Genomic DNA, 24,037 nt, shown 5'->3' with positions numbered 1-24,037 from the left:
AGCCCTTACGCATCTATGACCTGACACCTCAAAAGTGGAGACAGGCTTCAAAAGAGTATCTGTGCAAGACACAGATCCTGGCTGTTTGTGTTACTCCTTTGTTGCTAGTGGAGTGTTTTCTCCTTTGAATTCTCTTAGTCCAGGGAGCAGAGTGAATCCTGCACTTGGAAGCAGGGAGGATGATGTGTTGAATCAAGGTGGACTGCTAGCTGTCAAAACAGTGAGTGATTCTGGAGAACATACGTTAAGGTTTCAACAGAGGAAGTTATGATGAGAGACGGCCATATAAAGAAAAAAGCTCTTTATGAACACAGGTTATGAGCCATGGAGAGATTTGAGAGGTGTAATAGTTTATATCTTCAGGTTAAAATACCTTGCAACTGTCTCCAGAATGAAAGTCCTTCCTAACAGTAACTGTCACTTGAACAAGCAAAGGCTGCCAGCAGTAGCAATATATAAAAAAAGCACACTGCATTCTTGTACTTGTCACAACTTTCTCTCATTCTTTATAAACAAGAACACGAGAGGGAAGATAATAGATTCTGTTACATTCCTTATTCCTGATATTGCCTGTGACCAGCATGGATCTAACAGTGTTTGTGCACAAAAAGAAATTACCTTGGGTACTGCTAGTAGGACAGCAGATGTGAGTGTTCAGTACTTTGACAGAATGGAAAATACCTCCTGAGGAGGAAAAAATTTATCATAGGTTAGTTTTGCAGATAATGTGTACGCGTATTTTGATTTATTTTAGCTGACACATTCATCTAGGCTATCGTATCCTGTACTGAACAGTGAACAATGGTAGGAGAGAGACCCTGAGTCTGCTTGTGTTGCTCATATAGCTAAGATAGTATTTAATTTTGTGTTTGCTCCTGTTGAGTGTGCAAGTGTGCTTTGGCCCAAAGAAGTGAGTGTCACACAGTGTTTCTGCTCTTGACGTTCCTCCTGCTCCTTTTTGCCCTGCATTAGCAAAGTTGTTCTTGTGCCCACATGGACCTACTGCCCTTTCACTGGTCTTCATTGTGCAGCTCTACTGAGGCTAGAAATTATTTGCAGCTGGTAAAAGCATTGGAAATCCATGGAAAACCTAATCTTCTCCTATGAAAACAGTTTATGGAAGACGAAGAATTCCAGTCCTGCGATGGGCCCTTTCCTCTCTCGCTGCCGCTGCTGATGCCTTTGGCTGGGGGCAGGCAGGTGTGCAGCCTGGGGCAGAGCTGCCTGGGTGACAGGAGGTACTTATGCAGTGAGTGACCTAGACTGATGTCTAACTGCTGATTTGGCTTTTTAATGTTGTTTTAAATGATACTTTTATCAGGGTCCAGAGCATTCATCAGCCAGGCCTGAGAGGTTTCTGCAGATGAGCAATGATGATTCTGATGCTTATCCAGTAAGTAGATTTGTCAAAGGCCATGTCCTTTTTTTGCTCTTCACATCTCAGAGATATTTTTTTCTAAGAAGCATCCTTTTAGCTAGGTATAGTGAGTTAAGATTAAGCTTCAAGAGTTGCTGTAACTTTAACTTGATCCTAGTAAAAGTAATAGCAGTATGCAGTATGTGCTGCTTCATTTCAAGGCTGAGGTCATATGCAATTAATCTCTGGCAGCATGATCTTTTTATGACTGTTCCTCAGGGCCAGTGATTCTGCTTGTTTATGTTGCTGTGCGTACTGCAAATAGGTGTCTCTAGCTAATTTCTAAAGGAGGCCAAGTGAGACTACTCCTGGCTTTTTGCAGTGGAGCTAAATTGTACTGCTGGGAGCATGAAAATAAGCAACTTCTAAATTTGATTTAGCTAAGACCTTCGTACCTCGGTCATTCATTTCTACAGAAAGTACATAGCTCTACAGGATACTGGGCGTCCAATTCCCCACTGCAGATTTCCTAAGAAACACTGCTATATGTTAATTGAAAAGCCCACTAATTAACGACAACAAAAAAAGGCAAAATAAAATGGATGTTTTAGTTTTGGCCCTGAGTTTGTTACCCTTGAGGCAATGATAGTTCCAAAGCCACATTCCTCCTCATCTAAAAGTGAATTGCATGTAATAAGTGAGTTATAAATTTTAATCGTAGAAGGTAGGAATTCAAACCTTGGACCAGGAAGTCATGTTAGATACTGTACCAATCTGTAATGACACTATTGTACTTATACCTATATATATGCTTACCTATATCCATATCTGTGTACATATCTATAAAACTCCCTATATTCATAAAATACATAAATACATAACATATGAAATGTATGTATTAAAGTAGTATAAGAGGACAGGACACCTACCAAAAAATGGGAGAGTTAACTATACACTCAAAAAATGAATTACAGTTTTCAGATTCTTTCAAAGTGGTTATATTTTGTGTCTTCCACCTACTGAAGTCCCAGTCCTCCTCACCTTTTCCTCCTGGACTTACCAGCTTGCTGAAATTAATGGAAGCTTTTTGCATGTATTTGCATACATTTTTAGGAAGAAGTAGAAACAGAAGAGAATAGTGTGTGGGGACGCTTCCCTAGCTAATAATATAATCTCAGCAGAGATCTGCTAATTAAGTTTTTTGAGGAAGGGAGCTGCTGAGAGTCACAAATAGAAGGATAGCTTTCAAGCCTTTTTCCCTGATCTTTTAGACATTTTTCTAATGCCTTTAATGTCTCTCTCAGGAGTTCAGTGAGCAGTTTGAAGTTTCCCAGCTGTATGAGTGCAACTGGATTGTGGTGAATTGTTCAACTCCAGCCAATTACTTTCACGTCCTCAGAAGACAGATCTTGCTGCCATTCAGAAAACCGGTAAAGTTCCTGTAATGGACTTGATTATTCTAGGTATATTAATCCTCACATAAAGAGGGGTCTTTGCATATGACGTACTGCTGAAAAGAACAAGAATCGTTGGTGAAAAATCTTAAATGAACACAGGTTGAAGTTGCTTATTTGGTGGAATGAGACTCAGCTCTGACTTACGGTGATTCTAAAACTTGATTTTCAGCTTTACTTCCTTCTGGCTGTGCAGACCTTCAGATGAGCTTGTTACGACACTGCGTAGCTAACAGGTTGCATAACTACAATCTGCATGTCTAATTGCTGGAACTTGAAAAAACTAAGATATAACTGTTGGATGTTTCACTGGTTGATAGCCTGTGATTTTATTTTTGTTTTCAAAGAGAAGCATACACAGTACTTTTTCAGAACCTTTAAAGGGAGTGGAGTACCCAAATCTTTTGAATAAGTTTGTAACTTCCTAGGCTAGCAGCAGGAAAAAAAAATTACTGTGTTTGCTATTCACATTAATTGATCTATAGCATATTCAGTTTGTGGGTTTTGTATGAACAGTGTTACAAATGTTGCATGTAATAATGTAGATAAAGCAGCTCCTGAGCATTGGAAAAATTTCTGTCTTTCAGCTGATTATTTTGACACCCAAGTCACTGCTGAGGCATCCAGAAGCTAAATCCAGTTTTGATGAAATGGTGTCTGGTAGGTCAAAGTATTATGGACAAATAATTAGCTATACCAAGTTGCATGTCAGACTGTGAAGAAGAGAATCTGCTCTGGAGACTTTGCCTTTTCCTTTGGTGTAATTTCTATGGAGCTGTTGTAGTGAGATCTAGCATGGACTTTTGCTGAAGAATCTGCTTGCAAGTATGGATTCTTAATTTTAACAGGCTTATCTTGTAACCAGCCTTGAATCTTAAAGGCAGTGGAAAGTGCATTCCTCTCTCTGCAGGGATGCTCCCATCAACAGGCTATAAGGTCCCTCTGCTCCTTTTCTCTTCCTATAAAAACTGTTCTTTGTACTGCCCCCACCTAGATGTGAGGGATAGGTTGTAATCCCACTATGCCCATTTGGAAGAATGAGGGTCCCATTTCTTCTTACAATACTCAGTTCTGGGGCTGCCATGTCACACCAGTGATCTAAAGTGAGATCAGTGAGTTCAGAGCTGTAGGCCATGCCCCAGCTGCTGTTGGCATGCCGTCGGCACCAAGAGGTAGAGTGATTTGTCTGGCCATGCTCTGGTTAGAATGTGCTACAGTGGCACGAGGAAATGCAGTGAAATGTAGTTAGTGAGTGATTAAAGCGATTGTTCAGAGTGAGAGTGTGCATAGGTGTGGTGGTCTGTCTCCAGTTCTAGCAGGCGTCTTGACTGCTGTCAGGAAAGAGTAACTGCTCAGTTTTTTAAAAGCAAGTTACAGTGTATAAACATGCTTAAATACTGCATTATCTCTGTTTTGTAGGTGAGTACAGTTTGCTTCTCAAGCAAAAGCATTTGCTGGTTTTGATTACTGTTTAAAAGCTTTGTAGAATGAGTGAGATTAGAAATTCTGTAGGGATTGTGATTTGTCACTTTGTCTTGGGGAGTCCCCTCTCCTTCAGGCTAACCCTCAATAATGGCCAAACTCCTAATTAACATTGAATTCTGACACTTTCATGTTCCTGCTGAAGAAGACAAGAAGTAGTAAAGTATTGCTGACTCTCAGCTACCTCTTCTTGCTCTATTTTTAACGGAAAGCTGAGAAGATGACTGACTCCAGCTGACCCAATGAAGCACAGATTCAGTCTGTTTTAATGATGAATTCTGCTGTTCAGTGAGACAGGATAATTCTGAGATAAATCAGTTCCTCTTTCATGTTTGTGCTGCTGCTTTTCTCCCCCCAAGATAAATGGTTCAAAAAGGAGCTTATTCTCCTGGTAAGTGGGTGTGTGGATTCAGATTGGGAGGTCATGTTGCTGTCTGCTGCCTTGCAGTTGGCTAATGGGGGAATAGTTCTAATCAATCATATAAGAGAGCAAAGAAAAGGATCTTTTAGACTATCAAGTCCCTCTTCCAGTTTCATGTATCCCAAGAAAATTGTTATCCTGAGAGATGATATCACAGGGGAAAAGACATCTACCAGTGAGGATATGCGTCTGAAATTGTACCTTATCACTTACACATATGGCTCAGTACTATGCTAATTCTTCCTTTGGCTAATGCTGCTTTAGCTCTCAAACAGAGGTTTAAATCAGGTATATTTATGGCAGTAATGTGTGTGCTTGTGTAAATAGTTCTGCAGTTGCCAGATTTAGTTGCATTATGAATGTGTGCTATGCTTTTATATAAAAATGTTCTAAAATTTTCTAAACCTATATTAATGTTACATGGTTGAGATTGTATTGTAAAGAAGAAACAACATTTCAGGTAATTCTCTGAAAAAACCTGTAAGCAAAGGTGAACTATCCAATCAATTTAAAATTAAAGGTGTAATGCACAACACAGAGCTAAAAAAGAATCCACTTTTAATATGTTTCTGTCTGTTAAGTGTGAAAGAATGGATTATTGACAATCTTTTATCTTCTTGAAACTAAACTGCTGAAAGTCACTGTAGCAGAATTACCCATCTGAAAAGTAGGAATAGAGGCAACAGAACCCCGTGACCATTGCAACCTGCTGCTTGCTCAGTAGAGGACTGTTTCTTGGGCTGCAATATTACAGTGTCAGTACCACTGAGAGCACTTTTCTAATTTGTGCTCTAACTAGGTACCACTTTCCAACGTGTGATTCCTGAGAATGGGCTGGCAGCTCATGCACCGCATGAGGTCAAGCGAGTCATTTTCTGCACAGGAAAAGTGTACTATGATCTTGTGAAAGAGAGAAAGAATCAAGACCTGGAGAAACAAGTAGCTATAACCAGACTTGAACAGGTGAGCTCCCTGATCCTCAGAAGACAGAGTCCTTGAGGAGACTCTCCGCAAGGGCTTCCTGTGCTTTTAAATAGGTAACACTTGCCAGAAAGCATGGTGATAGTTAGCATTTTTACAGCACTTTGCATCTTACAAGACATTATCTAATTCTTCATGGCCTTGTGGAGATATCAATAATATACTGGACAATGAGGTCCAGAAAGTTTGATGACTTTTCCAGAATAATGTAATGAAGTGAAGGTTACGATATGATGGCATCTTAAATTTTTATATCCAATCTGCTAGGTTTAAATGTTGTGAATAGTACACTTTGCAGCTATATTGTCATTAACTTATTAAGGACTTGTTTTTCTAGTAGCTGTGACAATACCGTAGAAATGCAGGAGATCTGGACTATGATATACTTCTGTTAATACTGGTGCAACTATAAAATATGTGTGTATTCACTTCTGACAGCATGAAATCAATTAAAGAAATACGAGTTATTTTAAAGAACATATAGCAATTATATTAGGTACTAAATGGTTAATTACAATGACCGGTTGTAATACCCAATAGGTAGAAGGCTTTCTTACCATGGACTAACACCATGTAAGAGAAAGCTTTGCCAGTTATTACCCTCTCTTTCTAGATCTCACCATTCCCCTTTGACCTGCTGAAAGAAGAACTTGAGAAGTATCCAGGTGCTGATCTGGTTTGGTGTCAGGAGGAACACAAAAACAGTGGATACTATGATTATGTCAAACCTCGTTTCCGCACTATTGTGAACCACACTCGACCTATATGGTATGCAACTTTAAACAATTTCTCTATCTCCTGGGCTGATTTGTTTGCTTTTAAATTCGGTTGAGTTGTTGGTTTGTTTTTTTCTTTTAAATTTATTTTTGATTTGGGGAAGTCAGTCACAAATCAAAACCTCTGAGTTTGGGTTCATGGGTGGAGGAGGGAAAAGTCTAGATGACTATTTCTCAAATACATCATGGATATATTGCTCCTCCTTGTAGATCTAAAAGAAAATCAGTAGCAACTAGCTTTATATTGCCACTTAGCACAGCACTTAGCTCTTCCGGATTTTTCTCTCTTGTTGTCTAAGATTCTGTCTTTTTTAAGAATTTCACTCCAAATACTAGGAAACAATTGCCGTAAGAGCTCAATCCAGGTACCTTTGCATTTATTTTAGATGATTGACTCTCAGATCTGCCCATGCAGCTGTCAGAGGAATGAGAGTCTTCATTGCCAAAAGCAAGTTATCTAATTATGAGACAGTGTAGTTGGCTGTCCTGGGAGGGATGGGGGAGAAGACGCAGCTTAATATTGACAGAAGGGGGAAAAGAGGGGGAAGTGGACCAGAAGGTATAACTGATGGTGCAACTTTGGTTGTTATTTAAGAAAGATTGATGATTAAATGTCCAAATCTGCCAAGCTGACTTGAATGCATGTAGCAGCATGTTCTCATGCTCGTTAGTGTCAAAATAGTGTCTCTTCTCACCTCATTTGACTGCCCAATTCTTTTTGTCACATAGGTATGTTGGCCGAGAGCCAGCTGCTGCAGCTGCCACAGGCAACAAGAACACGCATCTGGTGTCCCTCAGAAGGTTCTTGGATACAGCTTTCAACCTGGAGGCCTTTGAGGGAAAAACATTCTAACTGCAGGGCACCGACCCATCTCTGTCTAGTAGTCTCTCAAATCACTGCATCCAAAAGAGGAAATAAAAGCGGGGAAAATACTGGAAAAATATATTTTTGCTTTACCAGATAAAATGATCCAGCAGCTGACTTGATTAATCTGCACCTTGCTCCCCAGTTTGTAAGGAAAAAAAAAATAATTTCAACTCACCTTCCACCATTTTTTGTCACTTGTCTATTTAGGTTGGGACCTCTTTGGCACAAGGAGGGTGTCCTATCCAAGGATGCAGTGTCTAGCTCAGTGAGACTCCAGTCTCAGTCTGTGGGCACTGTAATCACTGTAAGTAAGCAGAGCAGGCATGGACAGCATGACAGTTGTGCACATCCCTGAAAAGGAAAAGAGTATGTTTGGGAGCCACTAAGGAAACAAGGTGCATTGTTACGAGGAAAGTGGTTGACACTTATTTCTAGATGTATCAGAGAGAAGTAATGAAACTGAAAAGCAAAGAGTTGATAGATGACTTTGGTAAAGAAATGTACTGGCTGTGGTGATTGGAAGGAGATGGTAAGGTAGCCTGGTGTGTGAGGAGCAGGCTGGAAATAGGGAGTCAGGTTACAAAGTTGCTGAACTATGGGTGATAACAAAAGTGATGTGAACCACTTAGATATAAGGTGGAGGAGGATGAAGGCAGAAATAAAAAGGACCAAGAAAAGGTTTGTTGGGGATAGCTGAGGAGGGAAGAAGTCTACACAAGACCACAGCTGACAGAGCAGTGGGTGATCAGCAGGAGAATTCAGCATCAAATGACTTCAAAAGTAAGAGGTGACAGCACCAATTGCTCCCATTCCCTAGGCTGCCTGCTTTGATGCTCTGTGGTATTAGGGAACTGTGAGGTCCTGTGAGCATCCTCATTTTGGATGAACTCTCTCTCCCTCATCACACTACTAGGCTCTGCTTTACTTTGACCTGGTAGCACCCGTAGAAAGATTGTGTTTGGATGAGAGGTCTGTGTTTGTGCAGCAAGTAGTGGGTTCTCTGCTTTGTCCAGTGCTAATGCCTGCCTCAGATCTCCTTGCTGATATTAATTCAACTCTGAAGTGGCAATTCCTGATTTAGTCACCCTTTTTTATGTTAAGAGGAAGGTGGGCAAGCAACAGTTGCTGATTGACTGAAGGGTACATGCTGTGGTTTTGTACAAGCAGCAGTCGATTATTATTTTTTTGTCCCTTGTGTTTACTTGTCAATTAGGATGTCAATTGCCATGTACTTTCAGCATGGACATAAAATGAACCTCTGTGTAAGGCAGCTGATGTATAGCAGGTGCTGGAGGGGAGGGAACAGCAGGGCTTGTTCCTCTTCTCCAGACGTAGTGCTTGGCTTCCTGGGAGGCACTGCACAGCAGCGCGGTCTGAGTGCCTCTGCTTGTGCTTCCTCCGCAGTGCTAGAAGGCAGGTGGGAACTGCTTTCCTCTCCCCTCTTAATACAAGAACTAGTGTTGGCAGAAGTCCTGTTCCCTTTGCCCCAGGAGAACTTGGGTCTGGGTGAATCTTGTGACTGCAGATTTCTGCAACACTGGACTGTGTAGTGGCAGGAGACTTCTTCCCTTTGATATGTCATAGCAAGTGACTGGAAAACACATAGATGAGACTTCACCCCCATCTCCAGTTCCCTGTCCTGAGTGTGCTCCTGGGACATAGTTGTGTTCTTGGCAGTAAGTTTTACCCTGCTGCTGCTGTACTGGCTGTGACATAAGGCTGAGTCAGGTGATGCTGGAAAGCTTCTTGTCTCATCAAAATAAAAAACTGTATTAAAAACTTTTAGCTATGATCAGGTACTACTTGTCCAAGCAGATTACCAAAAAGGGATGTGTGCCTTATGCTGTCTCTTTATTTGGCCTGGAGACAACATGATGGTGAAAAAAATAATCCTTCTGTCAGAGCATAAAATTGTTGTGGTAAGATACTTACCATGGGATCCAGAACCAAACGTAGTCTAATGTTCGTGAAACTCAGTAGCATCCTTTTAAATCGGGCTGGTTGCCTTGGGCTTTTTCTCTCATTGAAACAGTGAAGCTAATTTAGTCTTTTGAAACCTAATGAACTTGGAATGTACTGCAGTTGACAGCAGCAAAGATTGTCTCCTGTCCATTTCTGTAGCTCAAAACATTAAGTTGATAGGCAGTAACCATCACCCAAGGTCTTTTAATGCTTTTATAAATGCTTGTTTCTGTGGCAAGAATTGAGTGCTGCTAAATATTGCTGGCACCGTTCATTGTATTCTCAGTTTGCATAAGGCAGGTCAGTGCTGCATGAAATATGATAAATGCATTTATGCCACAGTGTATGCAGAGGCAGAAAACGAAATTACATAGAAATTTAAGTAGTAAATGACAGGTTTCCTTTTTCATTGTGTATCATAGATTGTGGCATAATAGTTGCATAAAAATTCCATCAAAGAATGTAAAAAACCCAATAAAATAAAAATATGTAAAAACAAATTTCTCTGTTACGGCTGTTGTTTTTGACAGTTTCTCCTTTGAGTGCTGGCATTAGCATCCCATTGGTAAGAGTGCTAAGGCAGCTCATTTTTCCATTCCCTGTTTGTTTCCTCAATAGTGGCTTATTTAAATATAGTAGCAGTGAGGGAGAGAGTATTTGGAGTAGAAAAAGATAATTATTCAAAACCATTGGGTTAAAAGTAGTAATAGCATTGAGGTTATATTAGAATATTTTGGTTTATCCTATTACCATTTTTTTAAAGTAATAAATGAACACACTTGTATTTCAAGCAGAATTTTTAAAATACTGGAACTAGACTGGAATTAATTTCTCTAATTTCTAAACACTGAAATTAATTTCTCTTAACATGTCGGCTCAACATATGTTTCTATTGAATTATTTTTCCTGTTGTCTGCACTTTCAGATAGTAAATGTTCAAAAGCTACTAAAGCATTATAAATTGCTAAATGCATAGATTATACTTATTTGCAGAATTCTGCTGCTTTTCTTCAACGAGGCCCTTGGAATAAAAAACTCTTACAGAGAGTTCTTAAATAGATGCACATTAAATAGGTGCATTATCAACAATGAATGCAAGTTTCTGTAATGGCAGCTTTAAACCAGATCTCTGATCTCACAGAAAACAAATACTTTGTTAGAACTAGCTGACAAGTTAAATACTTTTTACATACTAAATAGCTATCAATTAATCTTTGTAGAGTGTTTGAAAAGGACTGAAGTATTATATAAGCCTCTTCTGCAGGTAGTCTGCACTGAAATTCAAATCACAGCTTTGTAACTCAGAAGGAAGAAACACCAAATTTTGGAATCAATCGAGTTCATCGTATGTGTGGGTGAGGTACCACATCATGCTTGCCCACAACAGCAAAAAACTTGCAAAGACAAACAGCTCCTGTCACAGAGTTATTTTTATTTCCTAGTAGCTACCTGATGAACTGCGCTAACAGCAGGGGTGTGCTTGGTGGAAACCTTTGCTCTACCTGTGGTGCAGTTGGAGTCAGTCTGCTAGAGCAGAGGAGGAACCCGTTCTCCAGAAAGGGAACCATTCTACGTGTTCTAGGAGGTAAAAAGTAATGTATGAGACTAGACAAGAAACGGGAGGGTGTGTGCATTGGTTGAACTGTGTAGATGAACATGTGTGTTGGGGGGTGTGTGTTTGTTTTGGGGTTTTTTTTGTGGGCTTGTTTGTTGGTTTTGGGGTTTTTTTTAAAGAACCCCTTGGCTGGACTCTCTAGCCACTGTCTTAAGAGCTCTAGTAGCTCTTACCTTGGTGCACAAACAGACCAGCTGCCTGTGATACAGAGTTGGGAACAACTGCTAGTAATAATAACAAAATGAAAGCTTGGGAACCCCTGCTCTACACACACATGTGCACTTGTGTCAAAAAATCAGTCTTTTTGATTGCTATTAATCTTATGCAGATGTCACAGACTTGTTGCTCAGTCTAGCTTTTTGCCAGTAGCACAGATGACTTTGATCATTGTTTAAAACATGAAATAGAGGCACACTCAAAAATCATGTAAAGCAAGAATGTCGCTAAAAGCAGATGCGATATCTATGTAAAGTTAACAATTCTGGTCAAAGATGAAGCAAAAAAAGTCTGCTGTCATCTTGCATGTTGGTTTGGTGAATTCAGTATGTTTTAATTTCACAGGCAACTGCTCAGGTTGGTGCTAGGGCTAATGAGTTACCCAGTACAGGTGACTACTTAATTATGGCTGATGGGACTGGCCAAGCAAACCCCGCCTGTCGTTAACCAGTTAAAGCCCAGGGTTTGGGCCCAGCTGGCTCTTCTCTAGCTCCTTTCGTCACCTCCTCAATACTTCACCTTGTTTTCCCCAGCATGGTGGGCTGTGGCTGGGCCCCTGCAGTGGGTCCCTGTATGGGCCTCTGTGGGGCATTGCTGGCTGTTCCTGCTGTAGGAAGCATGGAGTTACAGAGTTACGCTACAGTAAAGGAGGCTGAGGCTGGCTGCTGGGAAAGGGGGCCACGGGCTCCTGGCTGCTGGTGCTTTCTATGGGCAGGTAAGAAACCTGGCTGGTGGGCACTGGGTAGGGGTGCCTCATCCTGCCCTTGGGATGAAGGGAACACTGTCCTTTGAATTATTATCAGAGCTTCTGAGAACTTCAAGGCCTAGAGAGAAACTCACAGTGTGGCTGGAGATTTCTGATTCAAGCTACTGGCAAAAGCTGCTTGGGATGTATTACTGCCAGTTGCAGTGCAAAGTTCAGTGAGGTTTGTTTGGAAAAGGTGAGGAAACCTCTGAGTGAAAGATGGTAGAGAAATACAGTTTTGTTTAAAAAAAAAAAAAACACCACAAAAACAAAAAACCCCAACAAAATAAAGCCTTTAAAAATCCCTTGTCCTTCCCTAGGTGGAGAATGACCTGCCTTTTGCCAGGCTGCAGCCATTATCCCCAGGTGAGGTCTGCTGGGTTTCTGCCCTTGTCGTTGGGTAGTAAAGATTACTGAGTAGAATAACTCCAACATGAAGCTTTAAATGGCAAAAGGCATCCAAGATTTCTATTAGCTCTGATGAAAAAGTTTTGGGTGTTCCCCCCCCCCCCCTTTGGTCTTTTAGTAGTTCTGTGAAGTCCAATTGTGTAGCAATAGGAGTCTTGATTTGATGGATTCTACTGATTAAAAAAATGATTATTGAATTTTTTTCTTCATGTTTATGCAGAAGAAGGACAGAGATTAAGTGGTTACATTTTCTTAATCATCAGTGTAGGATATCAGGAAACAGCATACAGACTGAAATAGAAATTCAGCATACTTGCAAGAAGGAAACAGATTAATACTGCCTCTTTTCTAATTCTTGCCTTTTTTTTTAACTGTTGAAACCACTTCTACTTTTAGATATTTCTTAACTCTTATTTCAGATTGTGCTTTTCTTAATGCTATTATTTGAAATGTAGCTTATTATCCAAAGAGAGTAAAAGAACAAAAGGAAAAATTATTCAGGAAAAAGAATATTTTAGAGATTTATTAGTTTTGATTGAAAATGTTTCACAGAGTTCTTCAAAGTTTTCAATTTTTAATAAGTGCACCAGGCAATTCCTCTGTGATATTTAAGTGATGCAGTCATTAATGGCAAATGGAGATCTAATTTGTTTAGAGGGAAAAACAATTGTAGTCATCACTAAAGATGCTGCATGAAATGCTGAAATATAATTTCTGTTGCAGAAATCTTTACTTCCTATTCAATAGCCTGTAAATTCACTGATACTCTCATAAAGGAGCACAGAGAAACTTCCTGCCCATGTCATACCCAGCCAGCCTTACAGTCTTCCCTCTTCAGGACGGAGGGTGTGCTCAGACTATCCCAAGGGAAGGAGCTCTGTGTAAGACCTCAGCTTGGCTCCCGATTATTTCCCCTTGGTTTAACATTAGGCACTATCAGTATAATGGGTTTGTTTTACCAGTGGTTTAAGTGACCGTATTCCAGTTGGACTTGCAGTGGAATAACAGCTGTCTGCACAGGGCCTTGGGTGAAGGGCAGTGATGTTTAGTGCTCTCATAGATTTCCCCCTGCACCTGCCATGCTACCCAGGGTAGAGGGAAAACTGGGGGTCAATGTTAGAAGGCGCCTGAAAATGCACCCCTGGTATCCTCTGTCTGGTGCTTGGCTGTGCCATGGAGGAGACCTTGGTTCTTTAGTCTGCCAAAATGACCTTGCCCAGGTTGCGGGGTTGCTTCTGCAGTGATGCCTTGGGTAGTCTTGCTGGGGTTTCCAGTAAAGCTCCCCTGTGTGTAGTAAGTCAGTTCCGCAGGAGAGGCCACCAAGTAAACGTGAACCATCACTGTGTGCTGCCCAGGACTTTGCAAGGGTAAACTTAATTAGTAAAAAGCAAAACACGTTTGAAGAAAGAGTATGTTTCCCCTCGTTTGAGGAAAGAGTATATTTTCCCCAAATGAGTGTGTCCACTGTTATGGATAAAGAGGATAAAATAAAATTTTCTAATACAGAACATGATAAAATGATCATACATAATTTCCCATGATTAGAAATGAATGCTTAACAAACTGTTCCCAACAGGCTTGTTAAAGATGAAATATTTATTACTATATGTTAATGACAGGGCTTAAACAGTACTTAAGTAATTTAAAGGGATTGGCTTTGTCTTGCTTTCAAGAATTTTATGTGATTAAATCCTTCTTCATTAGTTGGTCTTTGTGCTAGAGTGGTTTGCACAAACATATCCTTAACTAAAAAGTGTTTGCAACATTGATTATGTTGTATAGGAAGAAGAGCAGACAGTTTTCTTCATGAATTCATAGCCCAAGCAAAATCAAATTCCATCAGAACAAATGTTTTTGCTTATAGACTGAAACACAATAGCTCTTCAAGTCTAGAAAAATCTTATTAATATAGTAAATGTATACATTATTCCTGGGATATTAGCCTGTGACACTAACATTCAGATTTGAAGAAGCCTGTGCATGCTTTTTTGGGGGTGCAATATATGAGAGAAATACATATACATAAAATATACCATGTAAGTCGTCTTCCTTCCCCTGAGTAGCTTAAAATATCAAAAGAACCATAAATATTTTGTACTTTTACACCTTAAATACTGTTTTGTGCCAGCATATTTTGCACAAAATTACTTTGAGGAAACTTTTTGGTTTATCAGAACTTCAAACTATTGTTGACAAAACTCTGTCGTCCTAGAGTTGATGAAAAGCTGAAGCTTTGTGTTGCTTTGGGACTCTTCATTGCAAGAACCTACTGCCTATTCAGGAGGAAAGATAAACAGAAATAAAGCAACTTAATCTCCAGTGATTCTAGATAGTTCCTAGTTACATCTTAGATAATTAACTTCTCCTGTAATGTGCTCATTTAATAGATACCTGGTCATATGTGACCATGTTTATTTAATGTACTCTGCAATATTTATACCACAATACACCCTTCTCATTATGAAGCTGACATTCCTTAATATATTTACACACACATTCTGAAGCCCTTGCTTAGACAAAACTCTACAGGCTTCAGGAAAATATATCTGAGTACATCAATATATGGCTGCACATAAATAGCTTCTACAGGGACTGTCAGCAGAAAAACCCACTAATATTTTTCCTTCTCTTCAGCATCACTGTTCTGATATTTACATGCATTAAAAAATTAGGGACATGCTACCTGAAGTGTGATTATTTTTTTTCTTCCTTCTCCCCTCCCCCCCCCCCCCCGCCTTTATCACAGCTCTCAGGCCCCTTATTAGACTTATCAGTAAAATTTTATTTTTCTTAGCACAATATTGTGCAGCTCATGAGCTCCATAGATTTATGCAGAACTTTGTAACTTTGTGGTACCTGTCTCTGTAGCAAAGCCCAAAGGGAAGTAGAGAGATCTCTCTGGCATATTTTGTTCCTCAGAATTAATTCCAAAGCCTATGACAAAGACCACTAATTTGTAATGCTTCTGATTATACTTCTTATGACCTTGGTGGATGCCTTCCTGGGTACATTTACATATATACTTATGGGAGCAAATATTTCTGTGTCTGAAAAGTGCCTATATGTGGGTGCAGAACAACCCTGTCTCTTTTTTTTTTTTAAAAAAAACTGCCTTACAAATTTGACAAAACCTGAAAGTTGTAGGAGTAAATCGCCACATTTCAAATTCATCTTAAATTAGTAATGCATCTTGTCTCTCACTTGAATGAGCCTATAGTGAGTTATGGGTCTTGTAAATATGTGCCTTGACAGAGCAGAAGAATCCTGCCTGTATTCTCTTGGGCTGTTTTCCACTCATAATGTGTATGGGCATTGATAGGGAATGTTCTCAGTATTTTAAACAAAAATACCTTAAAATAACCAAAAGAAATCTGGACAGTTTGAATAAAGCATTTCCCTGCAGTAATTGTGGAATGCCATACAGCTAGTTGTACAGCACTTTTTACTGGAGAATTGGAAAATGCTTTAGGGAATACAAGATCTCTGTGACTCAAAGCTGTTTTCTCCATTTCATATGAAGGAGATGGAGAAATGATTTCATGCCCACTGCAAAGCGAGTCTGTCACAGACTCTCAATATGTAGAAACGATGCATGGAAGTTCTTAGTGCTGCCATGTTTAATATCATGTTATTGGATGGCCAATATGCAAAATGAACAGGAAGGAAATTTAACTATAGTATCATTGATATTTTTTATTTTTAAAAAATTCCAGTTATTCAAATAATTCAACTTAGTTCGTCTAATGAAGTTTAAACTCTTTTCTGAGAACTGTGCTGATAGCAGCTGTATGTTGCTTTATTTTTCCAAGTACACACTCAGAAGTGCAGCCATGGCAAGTTGATGATTACCTTCATACAGTCACTTTAAAACAAGCAAAACATGCCTGAGAATAAATCGGATCTTTTCAATTCTTCTGGAGTACTTGTATGGAGTGATTTCCTTCCCATGCATCACTTCCATTTCTACAAAAGAGCTTCAATGCTTTTGCAGGTTCTTTTGATCAGGCTGGCCACGATGAAAGTGTACATCTCTCCTAGCAATAGCTGTGCCACTTTTGCATTAGGCTTCTGAGAATAAGTGACTTGAAAATTAAGTGGCTGCCATCTTTCATATGATAATGTATGGGACAAACACCTACAACCCTTCTAAGGGGAAGCGTCTTGTTGCAAGGTATGGCTTGTGCAGCTGCTGGGTGTGGTGGCTGACAGCAAGATCTTCCTGTTTGAGAGTGTAAAGAGCATGTCAGTAACATGCTGGATAATGCCAGCTTGCTCCTTTTGAAATGTGCTCCTCATATGAGGAAGAAGCTTCATCTCTCTTAATATTGTTTGAAACCAAACACCAAAAAAGTACCTAAATTAGGAGCCCAGAGATCCTACAGTCGCCACTCAGTAGAGATCTGAATTGCTCTGTGGAGATGCCTCTCTCCATCACTTACAGAGCTAGCCTAGGGCAAGCCAGCTCCTAAATTAAGTGCTTCAATAAAGTGTCTGCAATTAAATGTGACAAACTCGGTCTTTGGAAGTGTGTTCTCCAAGGGGGAGTGGACTGGGTACCACACAACCATGCTGCTGTGCAGCCTGTCCTTGGTGCAGTTGTTTTCATCTTTTTTTTAATGCATCAAGTGTGGTTAATTTGTTTCTTGATAGCTAATGATTTTTTTATTTTCCCTCCCTTTTTGAAGAAATTACTGGAAAAATTGTCAGATTTTTTGAGCCATTTGCAAAACGTAAGGGAACGCACATGATAAAGCTTAATCATGTTATAAGAGATTGTTACTCTAAAAGGCCAACTATTTTAGTTATATTGTGTTACTGTGCCATTAGTACCATTTGACTGCCAACTGTGCAGCAGCGGGGCTCCAATCAACAGGAGCCTTTGTGTGTTTTCCATTGCAAATAGTGCCAGGGATAGAAGGGAGAGAGGCTCTTAGCGGTACAATTTTTTCAGTGATTAAAAATACTTGAGATCCATTTCAGTGATCAGAAATGTGTCTTAATGAGACAATTAGTCAAACCATAAAAGCTGCACAGCAATTTATTTGGCGTTACTACTGGAATAATTTGCTGCTGCTGCTTTCTTCCTCCTGATTTGACTTTATCACAATAGTCTGGATAAAAGTCACTGTAGAGAGGACTTTCAGGCTAGGTTCAGTTCTCAAATGGCCACGATTATCTGTGGGGCAGATAATCCCCTTAAAAATGAGGGAGAGTTTGAGGAAAAAAAGTGGTTATTTCACATATAAAAAAATTAAATGCCTCTGTCCAAGTGGCTACTACAGTGCCTTCAAATATCCAGCTGCCTGCTAGTGCCATGGCAACTAATCGCAGGTAGTGTTTGGGGGACGGGTACCAAACTGAAAGGGCTACTTCAAATTTGTATTTATTTTTCCTTTCTGTAACAAAAGCACAATACAGGGCCTGAGATCTCTTTATGCATTCTAGTTGGCTGTGTTCAAAATGCCTGATGGAGCTAATTTTTTTTATCTCGCTGGAAGATCTCTCACTGTGACATTAAAAATCTTTTCTCATCTGTCTCTTGTCTTTCACAATTTGGTCATAATTTTACTCTAAAGTGAAGTCAGAGCAGTTGTTCTCAACCCATACTTGTCTTGAAGTTTGCTGCTTCTCTTTCAGACCTGAAGCCTTGTGTTCCTCAAAGCTTATCTGTATTTATTCCGGCTAAACATGTTGGTCTATTAAGGTTTAATATCTTCCTACAGAACTTCTGGCATTCTAAGTTGGAGATATGTCAGAAATGTCCTTGGAGTGATGTTACAGAGGGCAATGAACACAGCAAAACTAGAACTTTTTTTAAAAAAGTAAACTACTCACACTGGTGAGCTGTTCTGCCTGGAGCATTTCCATTGATGTTCATGGCTGGCATTCCATGCTCAAGAGGTCTGGGGAGCTTACTCTTCTATTTTTGGGAGTAAATTCTGCCCAGAACTAACATTATTTAAACTAACTTAGTCTAATTAATTTGCACTTACCGAAGAGGCCAATAAACAATTCACTGCCAGAGCAGAAAGCCATTTGTTGGTGTCCCACTGACAAATGCAGCAGGGTGGGTTGTTTGAAGCCCTTCCCTGTGCCGAGGGCCGCGCTGGTGCTGGGTGGTGGTGCAGGACAGCCTGCTCGGTACGCACAGGCAGGGTCAGGCGAGGTGTGAACTGACTCGCTGCTGTCCAGGGCATGACTGGAGCGGGGCAGGTGCTGAATCCCCAGTCTGCTGTCTGTGTGAATGTCTGCTGCGGAAAGTGCCTTCGTTATCTGCGACAAGCTTAATTGTATTGATCTTCTCAATGTGGTTCAGTTGGAATGTTTTCACTTTCTAGTCTTGTATATCAGAGTTGTAGAAAGCAAAAATGTTTCAGTCTTCTAAAGAGACAATACAGTTTCCGTTTCGCTTGACTTTGAGTATTCTTTTCTCACTAAAGAATATTGGTTTAATGCCTCTGTCATCTGTAGGTCATTGGTAAGGGGACTGTATTTGGGCATAGCAATAGTGTTATTTTGATAACATTTTTGTGTTGGATCAGTAGTACCATAAATGTGGTTTGGTTGTTGGTAAGTACAGCTATCTCCCTGCAGGTTACAGCCAATAGGAGATACTGAGTGACAGGATTTCTTTGTCTTTGGTTTTATGCCGGGTAGCCTGTCTCTCCTGCAGCCACACTAGAAACTGCAGCTTTGATGCCTAGCGCTCCTGAGCCTCAAGAAATGCTGTGTTTCTTTGTTCACACCACTCCGTTAGGATGCAAAGACTAACAGCTTCTTTCTTGCATAACTAATTACAGGCCAAACTGAAAATTGCTCAGGGCACCACCATTCTGGCATATGATTATTTGCAAACTGCTGAATTTACCTGAGTCAAAAGTGTTTTTAAAATGAAGCTGAGGGTTGAGCGTCTATGCTCACAAATCAGAAGCAAAAAAGAAGCTTCATACTCTAGTTATTGGTGGGGGGGGGAAATGGAGAGGAAAAGGCAGCATTACTTTTGAGAAACCTGCAATATCAGTTGTGGTCACACCTAGTCAGCTTTAATCCTGTCCTTAGGGCTATGCCAACTTCCTTCTCTCAGTACCTTTGGGCTGTGTCTAACGATGCACTAATGTTCTCTGGGACATGTGTGGCCAAGGAAAGAGCAGAATTGGCACATCCGTATGAAGATGTATGGCTTGATTGTCAGCTATGAATGACTGAAATCATTATCTTTGACATAGGAAATTTTCTAAAAGTTGAAAGGATGAAAGATATCCAGGAGTTTTGTTCTTCTTTTAATTAAAATCAAATTATTAGAACTACATTCAAGTCACAGTTCTACATGAATTTGTAATATTCAGGGTGGTAACATATGATTGGTTCTGGAAAAAGTAGTATATTCTTATTTGGTTGACACACAGATGTAACAAGTAAGATTATTTAGAGCTTCATTAAGAGGCCTAGAAGTGTAAAGAACCAACTGTATCCTGACATTTCTAATAACTTTGTAATACAAGTAAATTGTCTGACAGAAAACCAAGGTAAAACGGGATTGTGTCCCTGTAAATCAGTGAACATTTAACACTGCTTTTCTGGCTTCTTCACAAAGTGGATCCAACTCGCCATCCCCGCCTCTCCCTCACAGTACTTGGACTCAGCGTGGCTCTGCCCTGGTCAGCTGCATAATCTGAGTTTGATTCTGCTTTGATCTGGAGTTGACACAGAGCAGAAAGTGATCGCAGCAGTGCAGGGGGTTCAGCAGACAGTAGCACGGCCTGTTAGCCGCTACTTCACTGTCCAGTGTAGGTCTAAGATGGGGTATTTTGTCGGAAGAAATTTCCAACTGGAACCTCCCGGTTCTTGGGCTGTCTGCCTTCCTTGAGGAAGGTGAAACCAAGCGAGCTGTGGTGCTGGAAATGCCATTATCCTTGGTCAGTTTTCTGCTTTTGCTCCCCAACTCCCGCCCCCAGCCCCAGAGAGGCTGTTGAAAAGTGGGGAGCTGAGCGGCAGTGGCTGTCAGCCTTACTCTGGAAGCCACTAGCACAGGAGGTGAGAAAACTTGAGAACTCCTTGTCTCACCTGTCCTGATACCTCTGTGGACTGAAACCTGGCAGGTTTTCTTGTGATTGTGTGTTGGCGCATATGGGAAGGCCCCAAACAGTGCTCTCCCAAGCATGGCCCTAACTCCCAAACCATCCTCTCTTCCTGACTGTGCCTCCAAACTGCTTCAAATATGAAGGAGTGCAGAGCTTCAAAGTGTTAATGTTAACAGAACTCGGACTGTTTATGCCTTAGGAAGCACTCATTTCAAAATGTAAGTGCTTTCGGCGAGAAACCGCGATGAATAAAACTCTGTACTTACCAAAATCCAGGTCATGCATGTTGCAGCGAAATACAGTCTCCCCGTTGAGCGCCAGCTCTACAGCGTTCCAGTCTGATGTCTCTTCCAGAATCAGCTGATGTCCATCTGCCTGCAGGACAGCTGGAAAAGGGCAAAGAAGCAGTGGCCAGTGCTGTGTTTGTTGGTTTCCGAGTATATCTAAGTTTTAGCACTTAGGAGGGCAAGGAGCAAACAACAGTGTTAATGTACCTAAGTGCTGTACAAAACTCCCCGCAAATCCTATCAGCTTTAATCTCTGGCTTCACTATTATTACCTTAATGGATCTCCTTTGAATGAAGCCTCCACCCTCTGTCATTTCTAGTTCTAGCAGTAAAAGGCAAGAAATTCATTATGTACTTGTGTTTGCTATTAACTGGCACAGCAGCTGTAGGAAATGCAATGTATTTATAAGTACCATGGAATAAGACTAAATTCAAAAGAAATCTCCAATAAACGTTAAGATGGTGCTATAGAACAGCTGGAACATTAAGTGAACAACCTTGATAACCCAATTGTTCATCGACGCATAATTCATTTCACTTCTGCTCAAAGAGTAATTCCTCGGGACGTTAAAGACTTGAGATTTTGTGAAGCTGAGAATCAAACCAGAAGGGACAAAATCCTCTCTCGGCCCACATATTTGTTTAGATGAATTAGGTGCTTTTGGGGTTTATTATGCTACATTGTGTAGCATTGTTGCAAATTAATCAGAACTGGGGAAATAAGAGAACTGGCTGATAATGCAATTCCAGGAAAACAGAAATACCACGTGCTTCTGCCTGGGACCCCATAGATTTTTTTTTTTCTTTTAATTCATCTAATTCTATTAACTTGTTTTTACAAGGCAAAAGCAGATTCCTGTATAGTCAAACATTCAGGGTTTCACCTTTTCAGGTTTTTATCAGCTATGTGTTAAGGCTGAGACAGCATATTGACCAATACGCATCGGTTATTTTGGCAGGTAGAGGTACCGCTTCCTCTATCTTGGTTCTGCTGTAGCTGTATGACTTGTTAAGGGTCAGTGTTTCTCAAACACTTTGTACAATCACAGAATGGTTTGCGTTGGAAGGGACCTCAAAGATCATCTAGTTCCAACCCCTGACCTAGCTGTGTCCACCTGTGACAGCTGTTTGCAGCATTTTAATTCAACTTATTGAAAAACTACAGAAAATGGCTGAGGAAGGAGACTGGTTCATAAAGCAGCATGCTTTCACCTTCTGCTTTGTCATCCTCATCAAACAGCTCTCGCTGCTCTCTAGGAAGTTTAATGGGAATCTCTGACAATTAATTCACATTTATAAAATGGATGAGAGAGGTGACATCTCTATACTGTTGGCTCTATATTAAGAATAAATTAAAAAAACCCAAACAACAAACCAAACCAAAATGCTTACTGGTTTCCCTAGCTTGAAGCCTGGTCTGTCTTGGTCCATGGCAGGACCTAGAAACCCCAGTAAAAGAATTTGAATGAGTTGCCAGTAGCCTATATATTGCATTAACTCACGCTCTTTCTAAGTTTCCAGTGTCAAGCACTTGTTGTTCGTCTGATACTGAGTTTATCTTTTTGGATGCATCTGTGCGATCTAAAGCCTTTATGATAACAAAATTTTACTTATTTGAATACTTTAGATCACATGCATACAATTTGATTTCTCTTACAACCTTAGATTAATTTTGCTAGGCAGAAGTTTTTATTATGTATCCTCTTATAGTTGAAAAGCATTAGAACAGAGGAAGACTGTTGCTCATTCCCCAATAAACAGAAACTAGGCTACGCCAATTCATGATGAATCAGGAAAAAATAGCCCACAGACCCGGGTCGGCTCCGAGCTGAGGGCTCCCAGCTGGAGCATGGCTGTGAGTGGGAGCAGTGGGGAGAGCTCTGCTCCCAAACACCGCACGGCTACCCCCGAGCCTGGGGGTACCCGTCACTGACCTTGTGTTAATTGCTGGGAATTATAGGTGGGCTGTAAGCGACAAGTTACTTTGTAGTCCCAAGTACTCTGCTTTACAGCTGAATTTCAGCTTAAGCATTTTCATCTTTGATTTATGAGTTTATTTCAGACTGGGTTTTTAATGAGGTTTGTGTAACTGGAAAAGAAAAACATATACACTTTGTAATATAAATTTATTTTAGCAAACGTGAAAGATGGAAGTGTTTATGCTTTCTGAGGCATATTTAAGGACCAGCTCTTTCCTTTGTCACGCGCATAACGCAGTAGCTAGAGCCTCCCTTTGCAGCCTGCGGGCCGTGCAGCACCGAGACCCGTCCTACGGCCTGACCAGACAGAAGCCACGCGAAAACGCGCCCGCCGGGCGTCTGCGCAGGGCTGAGTCCTGCCCGAGCTGCCTTCGGCGCTGCCCTGCCTGCTGCGCAAAGGCAGGCAGACAGCCGGCCGGTCGCGGCGGTGGGGGCCGTTTCCAGCCCGGCCTCGGGGCGGTCCGGGGCTTCGGCTGGTGCTGCCGAACGACCCGGCTGCCGCGGGCCCCGCACCTCCCGGGCGCTGCAGGCGGGATGCGCCGAGGCCGCGGCTGCGGACTGGCGCGTGCCGCGCGGTGAGCGGCGCGCCTCGCGCCGGGGCGCTCGCGCCGGCTCGCCGGGCGGGTCGCGGGGTCGCGCGCCGCGGCCGTTAGAAGCCGTTGGGAGCCGTTAGCGGTGCCGTCCCGTCTCCCCTCCCGTGAGGGGCGGCCCGTAAAGCCGCGGCGCAGGTGGGTCGTGGAAGGGCAGCGGCGGCGGGGGCCGTCCCAGAGGTTCCCCAGCGGCGTGGGGCGGGGGGGGCTGCCTGGCACAAAAAGGCGACAGGGTCTTTCCTCTGGTAGTTTTTATTTGCGGCGCGGAACTCCATCTTTAAATAAGCTGAATTCGTGTTACCAGTGTACGTTTCAGGTCATACATATTAATATAGACAGATAAATATATTTCAGTAGAGCACTAAACATAACAGGAACAAAATGTGCTATAAATACGCATTTACATCTGTCATAAATCTATACTATTTTATAAAAATAAAAGTATCACTAAAATATTTTTATGTCTTCTGCAACTCATACGCCAGAAGTTCAGCTGTGTTGTCACAACCATGTCCTGCTTAGCTGCAGCTCACACAGGGGCTTTGACACCACGCAGGGGAGTGAGGTAATGTTCTCACACCCTTAAATCGCCACTCTTTTGAAGTCAAGTTTTTTTCCCTTTTGTTCATGGTGAATGTATAAGTTCACAAAAATTGGCTTTATAATTTCTACATCCTAGTGCTATGTGTATGTGGGTGTACACCTACAGAGAGAGTGAAATAGTTACCACCTTTAAATTCTCTGGCATGGGGTTTGTATGTCCCGAGTCCCACCAAGAGGTCTCATTAAATCATTGCCACTTCTTACCTTAATGT

The 24,037-nt window shown here is 41.2% G+C and overlaps 2 protein-coding genes across 4 annotated transcripts in view; one reads left to right on the top strand and one right to left on the bottom strand.

Annotated features, from left to right (window-relative positions):
• The window catches only part of OGDHL (oxoglutarate dehydrogenase L), a 56,534-nt gene extending 46,733 nt beyond the window's left edge, over nt 1–9,801 (top strand). For all 3 annotated transcript variants that reach the window (XM_054832672.1, XM_054832674.1, XM_054832673.1), the window contains 6 exons: nt 1,322–1,393; nt 2,662–2,787; nt 3,399–3,471; nt 5,514–5,677; nt 6,309–6,463; nt 7,201–9,801. In XM_054832672.1, coding sequence (XP_054688647.1) covers nt 1,322–1,393; nt 2,662–2,787; nt 3,399–3,471; nt 5,514–5,677; nt 6,309–6,463; nt 7,201–7,324 — 714 coding nt within the window. In that variant the 3' untranslated portion in view covers nt 7,325–9,801. The remainder of the gene's footprint in view (nt 1–1,321; nt 1,394–2,661; nt 2,788–3,398; nt 3,472–5,513; nt 5,678–6,308; nt 6,464–7,200) is intronic.
• Nucleotides 9,802–19,755: 9,954 nt separating this feature from the next.
• On the bottom strand, nt 19,756–21,597 carry C7H10orf53 (chromosome 7 C10orf53 homolog). The gene is made up of 3 exons (XM_054831929.1): nt 21,594–21,597; nt 20,633–20,752; nt 19,756–19,902 (listed from the first exon to the last, which is right to left on the bottom strand). The coding sequence occupies exons 1-3, from the start codon at nt 21,595–21,597 to the stop codon at nt 19,838–19,840; spliced, it is 189 nt and encodes a 62-aa protein (XP_054687904.1). The 3' UTR covers nt 19,756–19,837.
• Between the last annotated feature and the right edge of the window lie 2,440 nt (nt 21,598–24,037).

This window comes from Grus americana, chromosome 7 (assembly GCF_028858705.1).
Source record: "Grus americana isolate bGruAme1 chromosome 7, bGruAme1.mat, whole genome shotgun sequence".
NCBI lineage: Eukaryota > Metazoa > Chordata > Aves > Gruiformes > Gruidae > Grus > Grus americana.
Note: the sequence above shows the minus strand (reverse complement) of the source record. Positions and strands in the feature narration are given on the sequence as shown.